At 38.7% G+C, this 19,370-nt stretch overlaps 1 protein-coding gene across 1 annotated transcript in view; it reads right to left on the reverse strand.

Moving 5' to 3' along the window:
- Positions 1-15,506, reverse strand: part of LOC124794866 (DNA-binding protein SMUBP-2-like) — a 54,568-nt gene extending 39,062 nt beyond the window's left edge. The window contains exons 1-3 of the mRNA XM_047258543.1: positions 15,049-15,506; positions 7,146-7,329; positions 1,713-1,849 (exon numbers count right to left, since the gene is read on the reverse strand). Of these exons, the coding sequence (XP_047114499.1) occupies positions 1,713-1,849; positions 7,146-7,329; positions 15,049-15,277 (550 nt within the window). The 5' untranslated portion in view covers positions 15,278-15,506. The remainder of the gene's footprint in view (positions 1-1,712; positions 1,850-7,145; positions 7,330-15,048) is intronic.
- Between the last annotated feature and the right edge of the window lie 3,864 nt (positions 15,507-19,370).

The raw sequence follows: 19,370 nt of genomic DNA on the forward strand, positions 1-19,370 counted from the left end.
ACACTAATTGCAGAGCCCTCAAAAATGTAACCCTCGTAAAAGTGTTAAGGGGAAGAGAGAGATCATGCAGTTCAGTGAAGCTGGCCACAGAAAGTGCTACTTTACATCCATTTTCTGGCAATGACCCTCTTCTAGTAACTTGAACAATATAGATACCAACAGCTGTAATTTTATTTCATAACTTTAATTAGCTAACCAGATTTGATGCCTCACTGGCACCATCTTCAGACCTTTACACATGAAACTAAGCAAGTCATCTCATCATTTGTGTTGGTATTGTATGGACCACTACATCCAACTTGTTTCCATATACTACTAAAACTTCTCAGTAAATGTGGACGCTTCACACCTCTAATGATGATACCTCACAGGATGCAGATGGTCAATGAAACTACTGAGCTGCCTTTTGGATAACATATTAAGTGGTAAAGAAACCACATGTGATGCCATTTTGAGGGTAAAAAAATATTATTGCAAACCATTAACTATTTGTTGCAAAAATTTCATTTTTTCTATAAATTAAACAAATTAACACGGGAAAACAACAATAACTGCTAAAGTGGAAATCGATCCAAATACTGCCACCATGCAATAGCTATTAGTCTGTCAAATATGACACTGAACAGTGAAGTAACTATACTTACTGCTACAATATTCTGATATTTCTTATCGTAGTTTCCCACCCCGTGACTTCAGGTGCCTATTGCACATGTAATATCCTAGTAATGCAGATAATTCTCAAGGGTTTTTAGAGATTGTACTCCTTCTGCTGAGTGTGAGTTGTGCTTGGATAGCTCAGTCAGTAGATTACTTGCCATGAAAGGCACAGTTCCAAAGTTCACGTCCAGTCCAGCACACAGTTTTAATCTGTCACGAGGTTTCATCTGTGATATTTCTATGATTTTCTTGTTTCCAAGTAAGCCTACATCTAAATCTTTTTTACTGCTTTGTTTTTCTTGCAGAACATACTCATTGACGCTATTGCTCGAGTTCCTGGAGTCTACTACTGCCAATATTCTTTCATCTGGGCCAGAAACCAGCATCCTATGAGCTCTCACATGGCAGTATGGCCTCTGGCGATCATACCCATGATACACTAGCTTGCCAGGGCCTCAAGGGTTTGACAAGATACACGACCCATGCAATACCTCAGCTGAGCTATGCTAGGAGTAGTCTCAGTCCAGGGATGAGAACTTCTGAATCTCAGAACCTGGAATCAAGGTGAACAGTTTGTATCCTGACCACGTGCCAGCACAGGCTCCAAGTCACCAATCAACATTATCTGACAGGCAGTCTCCATGGCATCTGTCACATACGTAGCTGAAATGGTAACAAACTTTGACCCATCACACTGTTTGCAGTGTGGTTTTATGAGTCTGTTTAGCACAAAGTGCTCCATCAACATACATTACGATTACTAACAGCTGCATGGGATGAACATCTGGAATGGACATTGGATATATCCTGCTTGGTAACCCTAATACTCCCTAAGCTATAACTAAGGGCTCTCTCCCCTCCTGTTCTCAACAGCTTCATCTTTTGCAGTCTTAACATTTATTAGTAATATTTCCTCTAAAATGCACACAAAAAATAGAGTAAACAAAGCATTTGTTAAACATACTTTAACTTGATTTTAGTTTAGTGTTCATTGTTATTTGCAGTATTTTATAAAGAATATGGCAAAGTAACGTATAATTTATATAAAAGCTTACCACTGATAAAATCAATCTCACCATCCTTCAGGAGAGATGGTGGCACAGGTACCTCTACAGGTTGAGCATTACCAAACAATAATGGAATCAATGCATCTCCTGGAGATCCAGAAGGTGATTTTAAATACTGGAGAGCACTGAAATATTTTGTCAAACACGTTAATTAATCTCACAACTTTTCTAAAATAACAAAAAACAATACAAATTTCTTAGACTGTAGAGCTACTAGTTAATGGAATGCAACTAGGCTTACACAAAGCAAAGTTCTCTATTCTTCTACAACATTGTACTATAAGAGCAATCAAAAAGTTTCTGTTCAAAGGCTGTACAGTCCAGAATCAGTATGCTTATCAAGTAAAATCATCATGAGCACAGAGGAAATCATCCAACTGATGCACCAGGTTCAAGATACCCATTTGGTAAAACATAGTGTCCTGCTCCAAGAAGAAATACATAACTGCCTGCTACACATACTCATCTGACAGGACTCATCGACCCTTCAAGGCCTCTTTTAAGGGAGTGAAAGTGTGATAATCACATGATGAGATACAGGACCATAGGGTGGGTACTTGGGTGTCTACCACTTCTTGTTGTCCGTAATGGACAAGGCTGGCCTCTCAGATCGACTGGCATCTTGCGCTGAATTGCGACCACCACGGAACTTGGCACTCCATTCCATAACGGTAGTTTTTGACAGACATGCTGCCCCATACACATTCTCCAATGGATGACTACCAGTGTCTGTCCTTTGGCAGCCAAGAAAAGAATAACAGCACATTGGTCCCGTTTGGGCGCATTTGGTGATATCATCACCACAGTTCACAGTTCTGCATTTAATGCACACATACTGGAAAGACACAAATGCACACTAATCCAATACCTACATGGCAGTACTTATATACCTGCATCAAACAAGCATTACGTTGCATATACACTGCCCGCAATACCCTTAAGCAGAAACTTTTTGATCACCCCCTATATGCTGTCATGGTCTTCAGCCCGAAGACTGGCTTGATGCATCTACATCTACATCTACATTTATACTCTGAAAGCCACCCAATGGTGTGTGGCAGAGGGCACTTTACGTGCCACTGTCATTACCTCCCTTTCCTGTTCCAGTCGCGTATGGTTCGCGGAAAGAACGACTGTCTGAAAGCCTCCGTGTGCGCTCTAATCTCTCTACTTTTACATTCGTGATCTCCTCGGGAGGTATAAGTAGGGGGAAGCAATATATTCGATACCTCATCCAGAAACGCACCCTCTCGAAACCTGGCGAGCAAGCTACACCGTGATGCAGAGCGCCTCTCTTGCAGAGTCTGCCACTTGAGTTTGTTAAACATCTCCGTAATGCTATCACGGGTACCAAATAACCCTGTGACGAAACGCACCGCTCTTCTTTGGATCTTCTCTATCTCCTCCGTCAGACCGATCTGGTACGGATCCCACACTGATGAGCAATACTCAAGTATAGGTCGAACGAGTGTTTTGTAAGCCACCTCCTTTGTTGATGGACTACATTTTCTAAGGACTCTATCAATGAATCTCAACCTGGCACCCGGCTTACCAACAATTAATTTTATACGATCATTCCACTTCAAATCGTTCCGCACGCATACTCCCAGATATTTTACAGAAGTAACTGCTACCAGTGTTTGTTCCGCTATCATATAATCACACAATAAAGGATCCTTCTTTCTATGTATTTGCAATACATTACATTTGTCTATGTTAAGGGTCAGTTGCCACTCCCTGCACCAAGTGCCTATCGGCTGCAGATCTTCCTGCATTTCGCTACAATTTTCTAATGCTGCAACTTCTCTGTATACTACAGCATCATCTGCAAAAAGCCGCATGGAACATCCGACACTATCTACTAGGTCATTTATATATATATTGTGAAAAGCAATGGTCCCAAAACACTCCCCTGTGGCACGCCAGAGGTTACTTTAATGTCTGTAGACGTCTCTCCATTGATAACAACATGCTGTGTTCTGTTTGCTAAAAACTCTTCAATCCAGCCACACAGTTGGTCTGATATTCCGTAGGCTCTTACTTTGTTTATCAGGCGACAGTGCGGAACTGTATCGAACGCCTTCCGGAAGTCAAGAAAAATAGCATCTACCTGGGAGCCTGTATCTAATATTTTCTGGGTCTCATGAACAACCCAGCTCTCCATGCTACCCTATCCTGTGCAAATCTCTTCATCTTCAGTTAACTACCGCATCATCCTACATACATTTGAACCTGCTTACTGCACTCACTCTCAGTATGCCTCTACAGTTTTTACCTCAAATACTAAACTGGTCATTCCCTGGTCCCTCAGGATATGTCATATCAACTGATCCCTTCTTTTAGTCAAGTTATGCCACAAATTTCTTTCTCCTCATTTCTATTCAATACTTCCTCATTCAATCTTAAGCATTCTTCTGTAGCAACACATTTCAAAAGCTTGTATTCTCTTGGTATGTTCCTTGTCCACATTCCTCTTCCATACAAGGCTATACAGTCCAGGAAAGTATCTTACGAAAGGGCTTCCTAAAATTTACATTCAATGTTAACAAGTTTCTCATTTTCAGAAAAACTTTTCATGCCATTGCCAGTCTATATTTTATATCCTCTCTAGTTTGGCAATCAATACTGTATGAGACTAAAAACAAAAAAAAACTTAAGTCACTGAAAGAATGAAGCTCTGTAAATAAAAAAGATTTGGTTATATAGATAAATGCACAAAAATAAATGGAAAGTTATATTTTTGTCTATTGTACTTACTACAGCAGCAATACTTAGTAAACAATCATAAATGTGGTAAAATAAGGTGCACATCTTTCTCATCTTTTTCTCATGAAGTTCATTTTAATAAGTTCCAATAACATGAAATTTGACATTCTTATTTTCGTGGTGTTTTTACTGTGAATACTTGTTTCTTTTTCAGAATTTGGTTAGAAAACTGATCTTATTTGCTTCACAAAATGTTATCACTCACTTTTAAATTACAAGACAGAATTTCTGGCCAGTACTTATCTTCAAGAGTCAAAATGTGACATATGTATAAAAGTGATACTCTTCCTACCTTCCAGAACTAACAGTGCCTTCCTTGGGGAGTGGAGAGAGAGAGAGAGGGACAAATTGCGGAAGATTAAAAGGATGGGCATGTCACCAACATCTCAGGATGAGAGGGACCCACATACAGTAAGGATGATGATATACAGTATTACACATTTTGCCCCATGAAGGTCAATATCAGAAATTCTGTCTCCTAACTTGTTAGTTTTTTTTTAATTTTCCATTAGTACAACTGTCAGTCAGTTTTGCCATTCAAATTTTAAAAACTATGATTTGTACTGTTATAAATTTTTCACAGAAATTCAATTTCAACTACTGCTAATATAATGGCATAAATACATCGTACTTTGCACTACATGGTCATCATTTGAAGTCAAAAGTAGACAGTAAATTATGTGGAGTGAACATGGAAATCATTACATAGTGAACAACAGCCTGGGACTACAGTGAGTTTGAAAGGATGTTATTCCCCAAAATATTCTAGTATAACTGTAAGACCTTTCAGCCCTTCTGCTGAAGAAGGAGCCACTGGCTCCGAAAGCTTGCATATGTAAAACTTTCTTTTATTTGTGTGTTCTCCTGCAGCCACTTGGTGAGTAGATTGTTTTATCCATCCAGTTATATTGTCAAAAACTGATTATTTTTGTTGTTATAAAAATTGTTTTCCATCACCAACATGTCTGAAAATACGTGTGAACTTAAATTAAAAAGGAACAGGGAATGAAAGAGTAAGCTATAAAATCAAAATCTGCTGCTGGGTAACATTCAGCACCAAGTTGCTCCACCCTATTCTCTGCGACATGCTTGGGACTTCCTTGGCATGTGTCCATAAAGTGGATAAATCATTCATGCTCAAGCCTGTCCCATTTTTTTATGGCAGCAATCCTGAGATCATCCAGTGTGTGAGGCAGGCTCCTGTGAATATGCATTGCAGCTTTTAACTGGTCCCATGACGGTGCCTCCTGAAGGAGGGTGTTCAAGATGTGAGTGCAGTGCGCTCATGCATTATCAGTTTGACAGATGCTGACTGTAGGCATGGATGGACATATAATATGTTGGAGGACCATGTCTAGGTGCTGCACAGCCCTTATGTCCCACCAAATAGCAATGAGAAGTGCCCAATATCCAGACATGCTAACAGCCATGACAGGCACACCTTACCTGTTCTGTCTGCGAGCTGCATGCCTGAGGTGAACATGGGTACTTGAGCTCCTTTAAGATGATCATCAGATAACAGACAAAACTTGCACTCATCAATGAAGAAAATTTGAAACCACTGATCCCAGTTTCACTTTAGTTGTTTCCTTACACATTTTCTTTGCCCAGCATGATGCTAGACGGGTTTGTACGATTGTTTATAATGGATGTCTTGAGTTCAAATTGATAGTTGTAGAAATATCTGGGTTAACACAGCTCTCCAAAATGCCACCAATATGGTAGCATCCAACTTTGTTCCATTCACCTTGCAGGACTGATGAGTTATAATTCATAGGTAGCAGACATTAGCTGAAGCTGAGGACAAAGGATGATCATTACCAGTCAAATCATCAATGTTTTGTTGTGACAAATAAAAACACCTACAGCCATCATTATGATTTTATTTTATTTTGTCGCTACCAGTTTCAACACTTCAGTGCATCATCTTCAGGCTGTTTTTGATGCGGTACAGGTTGATATGATCCCCATGCATAAAACATCAGTTGCCAGCATTACTGGATACGCAGATAATGTGTCTGCACTCCAACCATCAACTGCCAACTCCTGTTAAAAGGATGGACATACAAAAGCTCAAAGTATTGTGTCTCATGACAGTAGATGAATGTTGGAACGATGCCATTGTGGTACACATCAATTCAGCATGTTATTTCCCAGGCTGACAACTCTTCCTGTCATAAAATGACAATGTGCACATTGTCCTATCGCAAAATGATCCTTCAATGCAAGCTGACTGCTGAATAGTGTGCACAAGCTGCACTGTCACATTCGTGACTGGAGACACAGAACACACTATTGAACTCCAATAAGAAATGTAAATTTACTTTTATACTAGTTGTAGTAATTTCCTGTGGTCAAAGGAGTGTTGAGAAACAGGGTTACCAATCAAAATAACACAAACTGCGCGCCTCAAGAGGGAGGTGAAAGACATTTTTGAATAATTTATAAATGTGAAACCCCTCCAGTGCAAATGCGGTATTCTTCACACGCAGTCTTATATTCTCACTAAAACTCTGCAAAACAATGCTGTTTCATTTTATTTTTACACAACCAATTTCCTCCTCTTCAAACATCCACATTTAGTGTTCCTGTATATAGGTTTTTCAAGGTGTTCTAAAAGATAATAGATTGGGCTCCTCACCTGAATATACTTACTTTTTCATGCGTTTGAAGGTAACATCACTTGTTAATTTTATTATGGAAAATTTCTTTTCTTCCTGCAGTACTATGTTCGATGGGTCATTATTGACACTGACTGAAATGTGAGGAGCTGTAAAATCTGCTATAATTCCAGACAACACTACCGTTTTTGGGCCTTCAACAAACCCAACAATATCACCTGGGGACATACAAGTCGAAATTACTTAAGTGTGCCAGTTCAAAAGATGAAGATCAGCAGTATTAGAAAGAAAGCAATATCTAACAAGCAGATCAAATATGTCCTCCAACAGACAGACATGAGCATTCATAGTTACTGCTTATACAAGTAAATACATATGATGCAAACAGCAAAAAAAAATGAGTACCCTAAGGTTGGAAGACTTAGAACATCTTAAATTTATTTTTTTAAATTAAACTAAAAATTCTCAAGATATAGGCAAGAAATGTTTTGGGAAGTTGCAAGAGGTGTTACTGAATGTGGCTAAGCAAATTATAGATATTTATCCCCAACACTGTGATCTAAACCATAACATACTAAATACAACAGATGCAGATGATGGAAGAACACCAGAGTTCTTGTTTCTCACAATACACGCATCTCACCACCAGAAGATTTCAATAGTAGTAATCTATGGCAGAATATAACAATGAGCAGAAATTAGATGGTAAAGTGTAGGAAGTCTGTCACACGCTTACTACATTGTATATAAAACATGCCTCGAAACATTCTGTCAAAATAAAGACAATTCCTTCTCCTTGACTGACTACAGAATTACACTAGGTAACTAAACAGTATTCTGCACATATGAGATTCAAGTGAAATCCAACATTGGAACTACATGAAATATACAGGAAGCTGTGGAACAATGCAAAAGACAATGTGCTCAACCCCAAAATCAAGCATGGCCACTTCATGGAATGCAGCCTGTTCAGTCCTACCACACTGTGGAAGAAACTGTGCAGTTTTGACACATGAAAGGTAAAACGTTGTGCTCATTTTCAAGTCTCCGCAGATGAATTAAACAATCCTTTCACAACAACTGTCAGCTCCCGAGCTGCAACAAATTATTATCAAAATCAGGAAAATTGTCACACGTCACCTGAAGACCCTGAGACAGAACCCAACAGCCAATATGCCAACAATTTTGTACATTATCATCAGCCACTAGATACCACACTCTCAACAGACATGTTTTTCTTAAAACTTGTTTCTAAACTTTCAATAAAGAAAGCAACCATGAGAATCTCTTTGGTAGGTAAACATGGAATTAGTGTAGATATGATTCAGATCTTGTTAATACAATTATTCTAGTCCTTATATATAAACATCTTACAGTAATAACTTAAACACAACAGGCAACTACAGGCCTATCAGCATGCTCATGAACAGCTGATGGATTTCCTTAAAACTTACATCCCTGATAAGTATCAATCAGGCTTCCGAAAACACCACAGCACAGCAACTACCATTCATAAAAGTGACTGATGAGATCTAACATGCCATGGACAGATGTAAAAAAAAAGTCCATAACTTCAATGAAGTTTTGATACTGTTGATTTTGATACACTACCATTAAAATGAAACCGTACAATTTATCTAACAGTGCAGTACTGTGGTTCAACAGCTATCGTCCGTAGCTCGTGGTCTAGTGGCTAGCGTTGCTGCCACTGGATCATGGGGTGACTGCGAAGTTGAGCGCCCCACAAACTAATCATCATCATCATCATCAACAGCTATCTCAAAAACAGATATAAAGGTAGGAGATGAGGTACTGGCAGAATTAAAGCTGTGAGAACGGGGCATGAGTCGTGCCTGGGTAGCTCAGTGGTAGAGCACTTGCCCGCGTAAAGCAAAGGTCCCAAGTTCGAGTCTCGGTCCAGCACACAGTTTTAATCTGCCAGGAAGTTTCATATCAGTGCACACTCCGCTGCAGAGTGAAAATCTCATTCTGGAAACATCCCCCAGGCTGTGGTTAAGCCATGTCTCCGCAATATCCTTTCTTTCAGGAGTGCTAGTTCTGCAAGGTTATCAGAAGAGCTTCTGTAAAGTTTGGAAGGTAGGAGACGAGGTACTGGCACAATCAAAGCTGTGAGAACGGGGTGTGAGTCATGCTTGGGTAGCTCAGTGGTAGAGCACTTGCCCACGAAAGGCAAAGGTCCCGAGTTCGAGTCTCGGTCCGGCACACAGTTTTAATCTGCCACGTAGTTTTAGATATCAATGAGTTATCTGTGGATCATAGCAGTCACCATGGAAATGTGCTCTCTGCAGAACCAGGGGTTCCGTCCTTGGTCCAAAGCTTTTTTCACTCTATACCAATGACATTTCACAAGTGCTACCTTTCTTGCAACCAGCACTTATAAGCTGATGACATCAAGTTGTATGAAAGTGGCAGACTTGGCTTTGGGCACAAAACCTAGGTCTTAAAACATACCCTGAGCAGTTGCAGTCACATTCAAATCACACTGAAAGTTAATCATGGACTTTCCCTGAAACAGTTCCTCCAATACTTCTTGATGCTCTCCAATTACCATTTAAAAAAACATTACAAGACATCGACATAATCTTGGATGAGTGTTGTTTAAAATGGAAACAACAAAGTAAAGTGGGTTGGCAGGAATCTCTCTCCTACCTATATCAGATCCAAAGATTAAAAATTTCTACCTCAACTAAATAAAACTTAGTCCCATCTTTACAGCTGTGTGCACAGCTCGCAGTCTAGTGGTTAGCATTGCTGCCTCTAAATCCTGATTTCCCACATTCAATTCCCAGCCGATAGGAGATTTTCACCTCTCACGACTGGGTGTTTATGTTGTCTTCACCATTCCACATCATCATTGACACGCAAAGAGAGTTGCATTAGTTGGCTGAAGTACACAAAGCAGGGCATCCTGGCCAATAATGCCATATGATTGTTCATTTCATTTAATTGCAGTGATGTAGTTTAACATGGTAGAAACAGTGAAAGCTCCAGGTGATTCAATTCTAATGAATGATTGTGGAAAATCTGTTGGCAATATTTGGTTGTTTGATCACATCAGTCCTTCCTGTGCTCTCTTAACTTGGATACAAGAAAACAGACAATGTGACTTTCCCACACTGTTTACTTCAATAATGATGGAAGCTGAAGAAATGAATAAAAAATCTGTGCCATGGCCAGGACTTGAACCAGGGTCTACATGCTTACTAGGCAGTAATGCTAGCCATTACACCAACATAGCACTATAGCTAACATTGCTGCATGGACTATCCCAGTCCAATGTCCTACCTAACACAAATTCAATTCACATCTTCAGCTTATTTCCCCCTTCTTAAATCATCACTGGTGTTCTCATTACCTCTCATCACATATCAAATACGTATCATCACTCTATAACTGTAGTACCAGATTGATTCGTACAGCATTTTTGCATAGCACTATGTCTTCTTCGATCTCCTCCTCCATTTCAGCCCACAGTTATGGAAAAACTACCCTCTAACTTGTGTTTTTCCAAAACCCACTCTGCGTTCAAGATTCTAGTTTTATTCATTATCATTGGTATAGCTTTCCCCTCAGAAAATGGAGCACTACCTACACAAAATGTGTGTCCTCTAAGTACTAAGAGACATTTCCTCAAAGTATTGTTTCACTCTTGCTCTCTGTAAAAAGGTACTGAAAAGTTGCTCAAAACTCACATTGGAAAATGTTTGTATTGCCTTTTGTCTATTAGGACTAAGTTGGTTGAACTCCAAATGCACACAGAGCTCTTTGTAACTGAAGATAAGGCGTCTTGGGGAACTGTGACCACTTGTAATTATGATAAAGAAAGACAATGTATGGGTGAGTTAGTATGTTTTATTAGGGTAAGGCAATATGCAGCTCATCAGCTAGGTGAATATTCAATTAAAACTCATGACAGATGAAAAGTGTTCTCTGTTGGAAAAACTGTCCAATTCTACAATCATTTTAGCGACATTAGAAGTCCTAAAATTAAAAAAAAATCAATGAAAACCATTCTGTTCAGTTTATTTGTACTAATCTTCTACTGGACATTGAAAGCAGTGCATATAATTAATACAGTTAGGTCTACTTTAATAAGGTTTCAGGTTTTTTTAAAATATTTGTCCAGTCATAGACAGACAACATGTATTGAAAGATAAACTCACAATCATTTACTAACTATGTTTGTTGAGTGTAGTGTAATGTTAAACATATCTTAAGATTTTGGCCAGTGTGTGATGTGCATAGGCCTACCACAAATCACTCCAAGCAAGAATCAATCCTTCGCTTGGCAATGAGTCACTGAATCAGTGCCTGGAAATCCTTATTACTGCTGTTGGTAAGGTTCTAGTGGAGCTAAAGCCTATTATAAAATGGAGAGTGTGTATAACAAGCTGTAGGTGATTGACAAGTTCTTATGCATCTACATCTATATCTATACACTGGAAACCACCATGAGGTACATGGTAGAGGGTACATCCCATTGTACCAGTTATTAGGATTTCTTCCTGTTCCATTCACGTATGGAGCATGGGAAGAATGATTGTTTGAATGCCTCTGTATGTGCAGTAATTATTCTAATCTTATCCTCACGATAGACTTTCTCAGGATAGTATACGTCTGTCTTCAAGAGTCTGCCTTTTCAGTTCCTTCAGTATCTCTGTGACACTCTCCCAGGGATTAAACCAAACTGTGACCATTCGTGTTCCCCTTCTCTGTATAAGTTCAATAACCAATGTTAGTCCAATCTGGTATGGGTCCCACCCACTTGAGAAATATTCTAGGATGGGTCACACATGTGATTCTTTAAGCAGTCTCTTTTGTAGAATGGTTGCACTTTCCCAGTATTCTGCCAATAAACCGAAATCTACCACCCACTTTGCCCATGACTGAACCTATGTGCTCATTCCATTTCATATTGCTACAGAGTGTTACACACCAATATTTATATGAGTTGAGTGATTCCAACAATGACACACTGACATTATGGTCATGGGACACTACATTTTTGTCTTGTGAAGTGCATAGTTTTAAATTCCTGAATATTTAGAGCAAGTTGCTAATCTCTGCGCCATGTTGTCATCTTATCAATATCTGACTGAATATTTATGCAGCTTCTCTAAAATAGTACTTCATTACACATATCATCATCATCATCATCATCATCTGCAAAAAGCCTGATTTTACTGTTAATATTGTCTGCAAGACCATTAATATACAAAAAACATGAACAACAAGGGTCCAACATACTTCCATGGGGCACATCCGAAGTTACTTCTACATCTGACAGTGACTCTCTATACAAGATAACATGCTGTGTTCTCCCCACCAAAGTCCTCAATCCATACACATGATTGACGTTTTCGAAACCCATGCTGTCAGCACAGAAGAGGTCATTCCGTTACAGATATCTTATTATGTTTGAGTTGATAATATGTTCTAAGATTCAACAACAAATCGATCCCAAGGATACTGGACAGTAGTTTTGTGGCTACTTCTACTACGCTTCTTGTAGACGGGCATTACCTGTGCCTTTTTTCAAGAACTGGGCACATTTTTTGTTCAAGGGATCTACGATACATTATAGTTAGAAGAGGGGATAATTCACTTACAAATTCAGTATAGAATCTGACGGGAATTCCATTGGGGCTTGGAATTTTGTTCCGCTTTTAACGATTTCAGCTCTTTCTCAACACCAATGACTCTAATACTTACTTCATTCATCCTTTTAGTGGCACAAGGATTAAGTTGGAGCAATTCTCCTGGGTTTTCCTTTGTAAAGGGACATCTGAAATTAAACGTTTCAGCTTTTGTTTTATTACCCTCAATTACAGTTCCTGTCTCTTTCACCAGGGACTGGACACTACCTTTGGTATCACCACCAGCCTTCACATATGACCAGAATTTATTTCAATTTTGTGGAATGCCATTTGATAATATTCTGCTACAGTAGTCATTGAAGGTGTCACACATTGCTCTCTTGACAGTCAAACGAGTTTCATTCAGCATCTCTCTATCTAGGCCTATAGTCCTACACTTTGTTTTACAGCTATCATGCAGTAATCTCTGTTTCTTTAGAAGTTATGTTACAGTGACTGTGTACCACAGAAGTTCCTGCCCATTGTGAACTGTCCTACTGGGTACATATCTATCCACTGAGTGGTCAACTATTCTTTTAAATGGGAGCCAGAGTTCCTCCACATGCTCCTGACCTGTGCTGAAAGTTCCAAGTTCCTCACTGAGATATGGCATTATGATTTTTTATCTCGTTTACTTAACATATATATCTTTCTGCTTGTTTTAGTTGTCCTTTGTACTTTGGTAATCATTGTTGCCACTACTGTGTCATGGTCACTGATACCAGTTTCAAAGTGGATGTTCTCAAAGAGGTTAAGTCTTTTTGCTGCTATTAGCTCCAATACATTTCCATCATTAGTGGGATTCCTAATCTGTTCTAGGAAGCTTTCAGAGAAGGCACTGAATAAGATTTCACAGGATGTCTTATCATGCCCACCACTAACAAAACTGTAATTTTCCCAGTTCATTGTTGGATGATTAAAGTCTCCACCAATGATTAAAGGATGGTTGTGTTGCTATGGACTTGTAAAGAATGCAACGAAGAACATAAAATCCAATGGCAGCATTCAGCAAATAACTCTTGAATAGTATCCTTGTGGCCAACATTTTATATCCTATTTTGACAAATGATGATGCAGTGTCTACATCCTCATTCCACTAGAAACAGCGAAAAGCCTAAGAAATTAATTGAGGGTATTAGCATACAGTTTTAGACTAACACCTCTCCTTCATTGATACTTTTTTCACCAAATTCCGACAAAAACTATGTCATTATCAGGATGTCAACCTGTTAGCCTTCTGCACTGGACAAGGATGATGGTCCCTTACATACCTCACTGGAGCACTTTATTTGTTGATATGTGGTGGTTGACTGCACAACAAACTATACCAATAACAAATGGATATATATTTTCATGCTATTTATTTTAATCCATTTTTAATACACTAGACATATTGAGCAAGCACTTAATCCGTAAGGGACATCAAGAAAACACAGTGCCCCCCGAAACTGCTGTTTTGGAATGTAGCTCTCTCCTCCTCCCCTTTATAAGTGAAAGATACTGCTAGAAAACAAATGATTTATAATGAATCAACATTAATTTGTGCAATAGTCAGTCACATGTGGATGGGTGTAAGTTAAGTATATGTTTAAGTTTTTAAAAACTTAAAACATATTTTCCCTACAAGTTGAATACTTTGAAAGATCACTTCCAAAAATATACAATAATAGTGGAAATAGAGCCATGATCAAGTGGATGGATCAATTTGTCATTGTTTTGGTCATTTGTGGGAGCTATATACAACTTACATCACGATGACAGGCAACTGATTCAATAATGGGCCCAAACAGAAATCCATCAAGTTACATACTCTCTCTAATTAAAATGACTGTGAAAATTAAACTTATTTTCTGTATCACAGAAGATCATAACAAATAAATAAACTTTGCTTTTTATGGCGGCGTCAGGGTCCAAAGGATGAAATACTGATAGGGCTAAAGGGTTAACATTTAGATATGGGTCTTTTATCAAAACTGTTACCATTCACTGAATCATCTGGAAACAGTTGCTCGTTGGGCATTGAAAATACTTAGTTTTTTCAAAAATAATGTTAAAAATATATTGCTATTCTACATAACTTTTCACGATGGGTAGCGTAAATGTTCATATTCAATACAAGTCTATCGACAATTTCGTATTGCACTACAAGTTATTGGTCTTCCGAAATTACAAGTACGAATTAAAGACTGAGTGTATGATTTCTTGCAACTGCTGTCTGTTGCAATGTACACACGTACCTAATCCAAGCAGTACAAACTGAGATACATGTTAGCTCATTACCTGTTGAGAAGTATTGGTAATTCTCTTGGCTCGATACATTAAGTTCACAATCGATGACATAGTGCCCTTTACTAGGAGTAACGGACACCACATCCAGAACTTTAATGACTGGCTTATCTGGGCAGGTACTCCTCCCTACATCGGCGTCTCCCCTTTGTCGTTCGAATGCAAGCTCACATTCCAATAAACTAATTTGTTTGTCCACCCACTTCGTTAGTACTTCTTCCATTTCATGGGATCAAAACCTGAATTTCATATGTACACAGAGTATGACATCGCATATAACCTATCTATTTCTTCAAAAATATTAGCATCCCAGATTCATGATGAGTCCTCTTGTTCTTTAACATCGTCCTGAACAGTTTGTAACACCGTTTTCTGTCGGAATTGATGAATTTTGTACCATTTATATTTCACAAACATTTGCAGACGCTAAACAAACAGACAACATTCGGAAGTCATGTCTGCCAACAGTGCAAAGTCTGCGTCTGCGAGCAGAAACAAGGGAATACCATTTTAAAAAGTTTTATAATTATTCTCTAGTATTTAACTTACACAAGAACCTAATATGTTAAGTATTTTAATAGATATGCAGCTAGAGAAAGAAATAGTATTTAAGTATGTTTCCATAACACTGCTTGTAATGCGCTCTCTCTTGAAGATACCTCGTGAATAATGTAGGTAAATCGACAACTCCAAGTTTCCGATACACTATATTTTTACTAAAACAGACGCGTATATATTCTTTATTGATTTTTTATTGTTAGTAGCTGCAACTGTTCTTCGTCAGTTTATCATGTAGATAAGAGCAAATGTTATTCGACATCGTCAACATTTAGTAGCAGTTTTATGAACGTGAATCTCGATATTTCAGCCATCGATGCTGCACGCAGAAATGTACATGCAGATAAAAAAAAGGCAGGAAAATCTGACTAATGATTTTCCTCTTTATTACAAACAGAGACATAAAAAATTAACACATATTTTAAATCAACCGCCTTACAACTCATTCAACCAATCGACTTGACAGTTTAGCCAACATGTGCACAAAATACAGTATAAATCGCCATTCCGACCCCAGACGGCGGAACACAGTGGCTGCGTTCCCATGTTGGACGCTGTTCTCATACGAGACATGTGTTTTGACCAAGGTGCTTGGCTTTGGCTGCAGCGACGCATCCTGGCCGTCATGGAACTGAGCAGAATATAAAACATTCCAACGTATCTCTAATGGCGACGTTCAGACACATCTTATAAACAGAAGGGTGGAACAGAACTTCAACGTCAAGGAATCAAAGGAAGGAAGATTTGACGTTTACATTTATGAACAGAGTGCTTTTCTTTTTTTCTTTTTTTTTTAGCTTGGTCCTGTATGCGCCAATAGGTTCCCAGATAAGATAATTTTATCTTTCAAAATGTTGCTACATGCTGGACATTTACATAACTTTATTTTTTGTTTTAATCTTAATAATAAGGTCAATCTTAACCATTTCAGGGGCTCAGTTTTTGTAACAACTCAGCGAAGATAATTTTTTTTACCCTTTTAGAATTGTGGTCAACTGACAATATTTATTTTTTGATAATTTTATTTTTTTGATTTAGGACCAAAACTATGTTGGTGCACATGTCGCCTCGGCACCTTTGTGAGTTTTTAAAACTATAGTCTTAAGAGGATTTCCCACTTCCCTTTTGTGTGCTGCTATGTGTTGTAATTACACATAAAAAAATAATTAACAGTGTTTTCTGTTGTTATTTTATGTTTTCTTTTATTTAAAAAACATTTGTGACCGATATTAAAGTTGTGATATCTAAAGCTTTCTCGGCGTGCTGATTGTTCCACAAAAACACGGGAGAACCACGGAATTTCGGCGCGGAGTCTTCTGGCCATCTTCAGGTGGGTACCACTGTAGTAGCACTGGCGAGTAAGCAAAGTATTTCTGAAGAATGGCTTTTCAACTAGGCAAGTGAACAGAGTGATGCAGACCTACAAACGACGGAACAAGGAAGAGGAAGAGGCCTTCAGGTCGACTCCTTATCTACCATTTATTGGGAATATTTCTTCACAGATTGGCAGGATGTTGAGAAAGTATCACGTGAGAGTCATCTTTCGCCCTCTTTCCAAAATTTCATCACTGGTGGAATCCATTAAAGACGACCTGGGCCTGCGTAAATCATGTGTTTACAAGATTTCGTGTGAATGCGGCAAATCATATATAGGGCAAACAACACGAACTTTGCAGGAACGCATTGTGGAACACCAACGGCATACTCGCCTTCTCCATCCCACAAAGTCCGCAATCGCCGAACATTGCATTTCCACAGACCACTCCATGAATTACAACGACACAATAGTTTTGGTCCATACATCAAACTTTTGGAGCTCGATTATCAATGAATCTGTGGAAATAAGATTGTCTGACAACGAGACTCTCATCAACCGAGATAGCGGTTATTAGCTAAACTCTGCTTGGAATCCTGTTATAGATAAACTTCGTAGTCGACGTAGTTATCTGCATAAAGATGAAAATCGACCTGATATCGATACGTCAAGTTTTCATCGTGGAGGGCGCGAGGCGCAGTGCACGGAGTTGTTATGAACACAGCGCATGAGCAATGTCACCTCAGTATGGCTTTAAATAGCAGAGCTCAGCGCGTACTCGCCAGTACTACTACAGTGGTACTCACTTACGAGATTGAAGAAAGAGTCCTAGCAACTTTATCACGCAATAATGGTATGATCTGATACTGTCACAATAATGTATATTGCAGAAATGAAGCAATGTGTTCCCATAACAGTAGTGGTCCCACGACAAACAGAAACTGACTTTTGCAGCAGTTTTCACTCATCTGGTGCAGTGTACTGTCAGGCATAGACAGAGGTGGTAAGACGTAGCCCCAAAAGCTTTGGGATACCCCTTAGTTGGTGGTAAGTATGCATCCCAAGGACCATAAAAGGCAGATTAATTTTGTGGCAAGCCCCTTCCAGAAACTACTTTGGTGGTAACCATACTTCCCAAGAACCACGAAAACACCGTTTCTTGTTGGGATATACACTTCACACAGGCCTGATGGCTGTTTTTCACAACAAACAGAAACTACAGTTCGTGCAGCGGACTGCCATTAGGTGCCAGGAGCATACAGAAATGAATATATCACTAGGAACAAAAATAGCCTTAAGATTAGCCATAACCCTTATGCATGCCGTGAGGGATATACTTACCACTAAATGTATTTTCTTACAGCGTTTAATGGAAAATATATATATATATATAACTACTTCTATTATTTTCAAATAGTACCTGTTTCTTCACAACAAACTTCATAGTCACTACGTTTACGTGGGGCACATCTTCCGAAAGACGAAAACTGGATTTCAGTAATGGTTTGTTGCTTTATGTTTACATGTGAAGGTCTGAATCGGATTTGCTAGCCCAGTCAACCCTGGCGTCTGCAAAACAGCTGTACCAGTTTCAGATTTGGTCAGCACAATTGCTATTTCTCTCTATTTAGATGTTGACATCTTTATATTCAATCTAATGTTTCTGCTTTTCCTTCACTGCATAGTAAGTCACTCCGTCCATATTGGCCGAATACTTTGAAAACAAGACGTAATCTGATAATCCAAGCACTTTTCAGAAACGGTTGTGTGTTTACGTGCGAGCGAATATCGATCGTGGAAGTGGAAAAGGCAACTAGAAACGGATTTCCAGAATCAGTTTTGGAGTGTTTATATGGCCAACGAAAAGCGGTTTTGTGAAATCCGTTTACAAAGTTTGGTTTTGATAGCCCCATGTAAACACAGTGAAAGGCATAAATGAACTGTGAGGATGTGGTTAGTATGCCTAATATTTTTAAATAGTCGCCTACTTCATGTTGAAGGACCGGCATCCGATATTATCCTTACAGTACATTTCTGTGCAGTTTCTATCTGTGGAATTGCCCAAGAAATTTATCCAAGTAATATCAATGAATGGAAGTATGTAAAGTAAACTAATTTTCAGATCCTTTCATGAACAAAGCTATAATATGTAGAGTAAATGTTTCTGATGCCAAACATTTGAAAAGATCTATAATGTTTGATTTCCAAGTCCAGTTACGATCAGTACATACACCCATGAGTTTCAAACAATCATTTTTTGTGTATTTGCCTTAATCCATGCTATATCGCTATTGATGATGTTATACCTTATCCTGTAACCAAATAAACAGTATTTTCTCTAATTTGTAGACCACTTACCAAAAATCAGTCAATAATATTTTTGAAGGCTTGATCATTCTCTTTTCACAACATTTTTGTGCTTAGTTATGTTGCTTTTATCATC

This window comes from Schistocerca piceifrons, chromosome 4 (genome assembly GCF_021461385.2).
Source record: "Schistocerca piceifrons isolate TAMUIC-IGC-003096 chromosome 4, iqSchPice1.1, whole genome shotgun sequence".
In the NCBI taxonomy this organism is placed as follows: Eukaryota; Metazoa; Arthropoda; class Insecta; order Orthoptera; family Acrididae; genus Schistocerca; species Schistocerca piceifrons.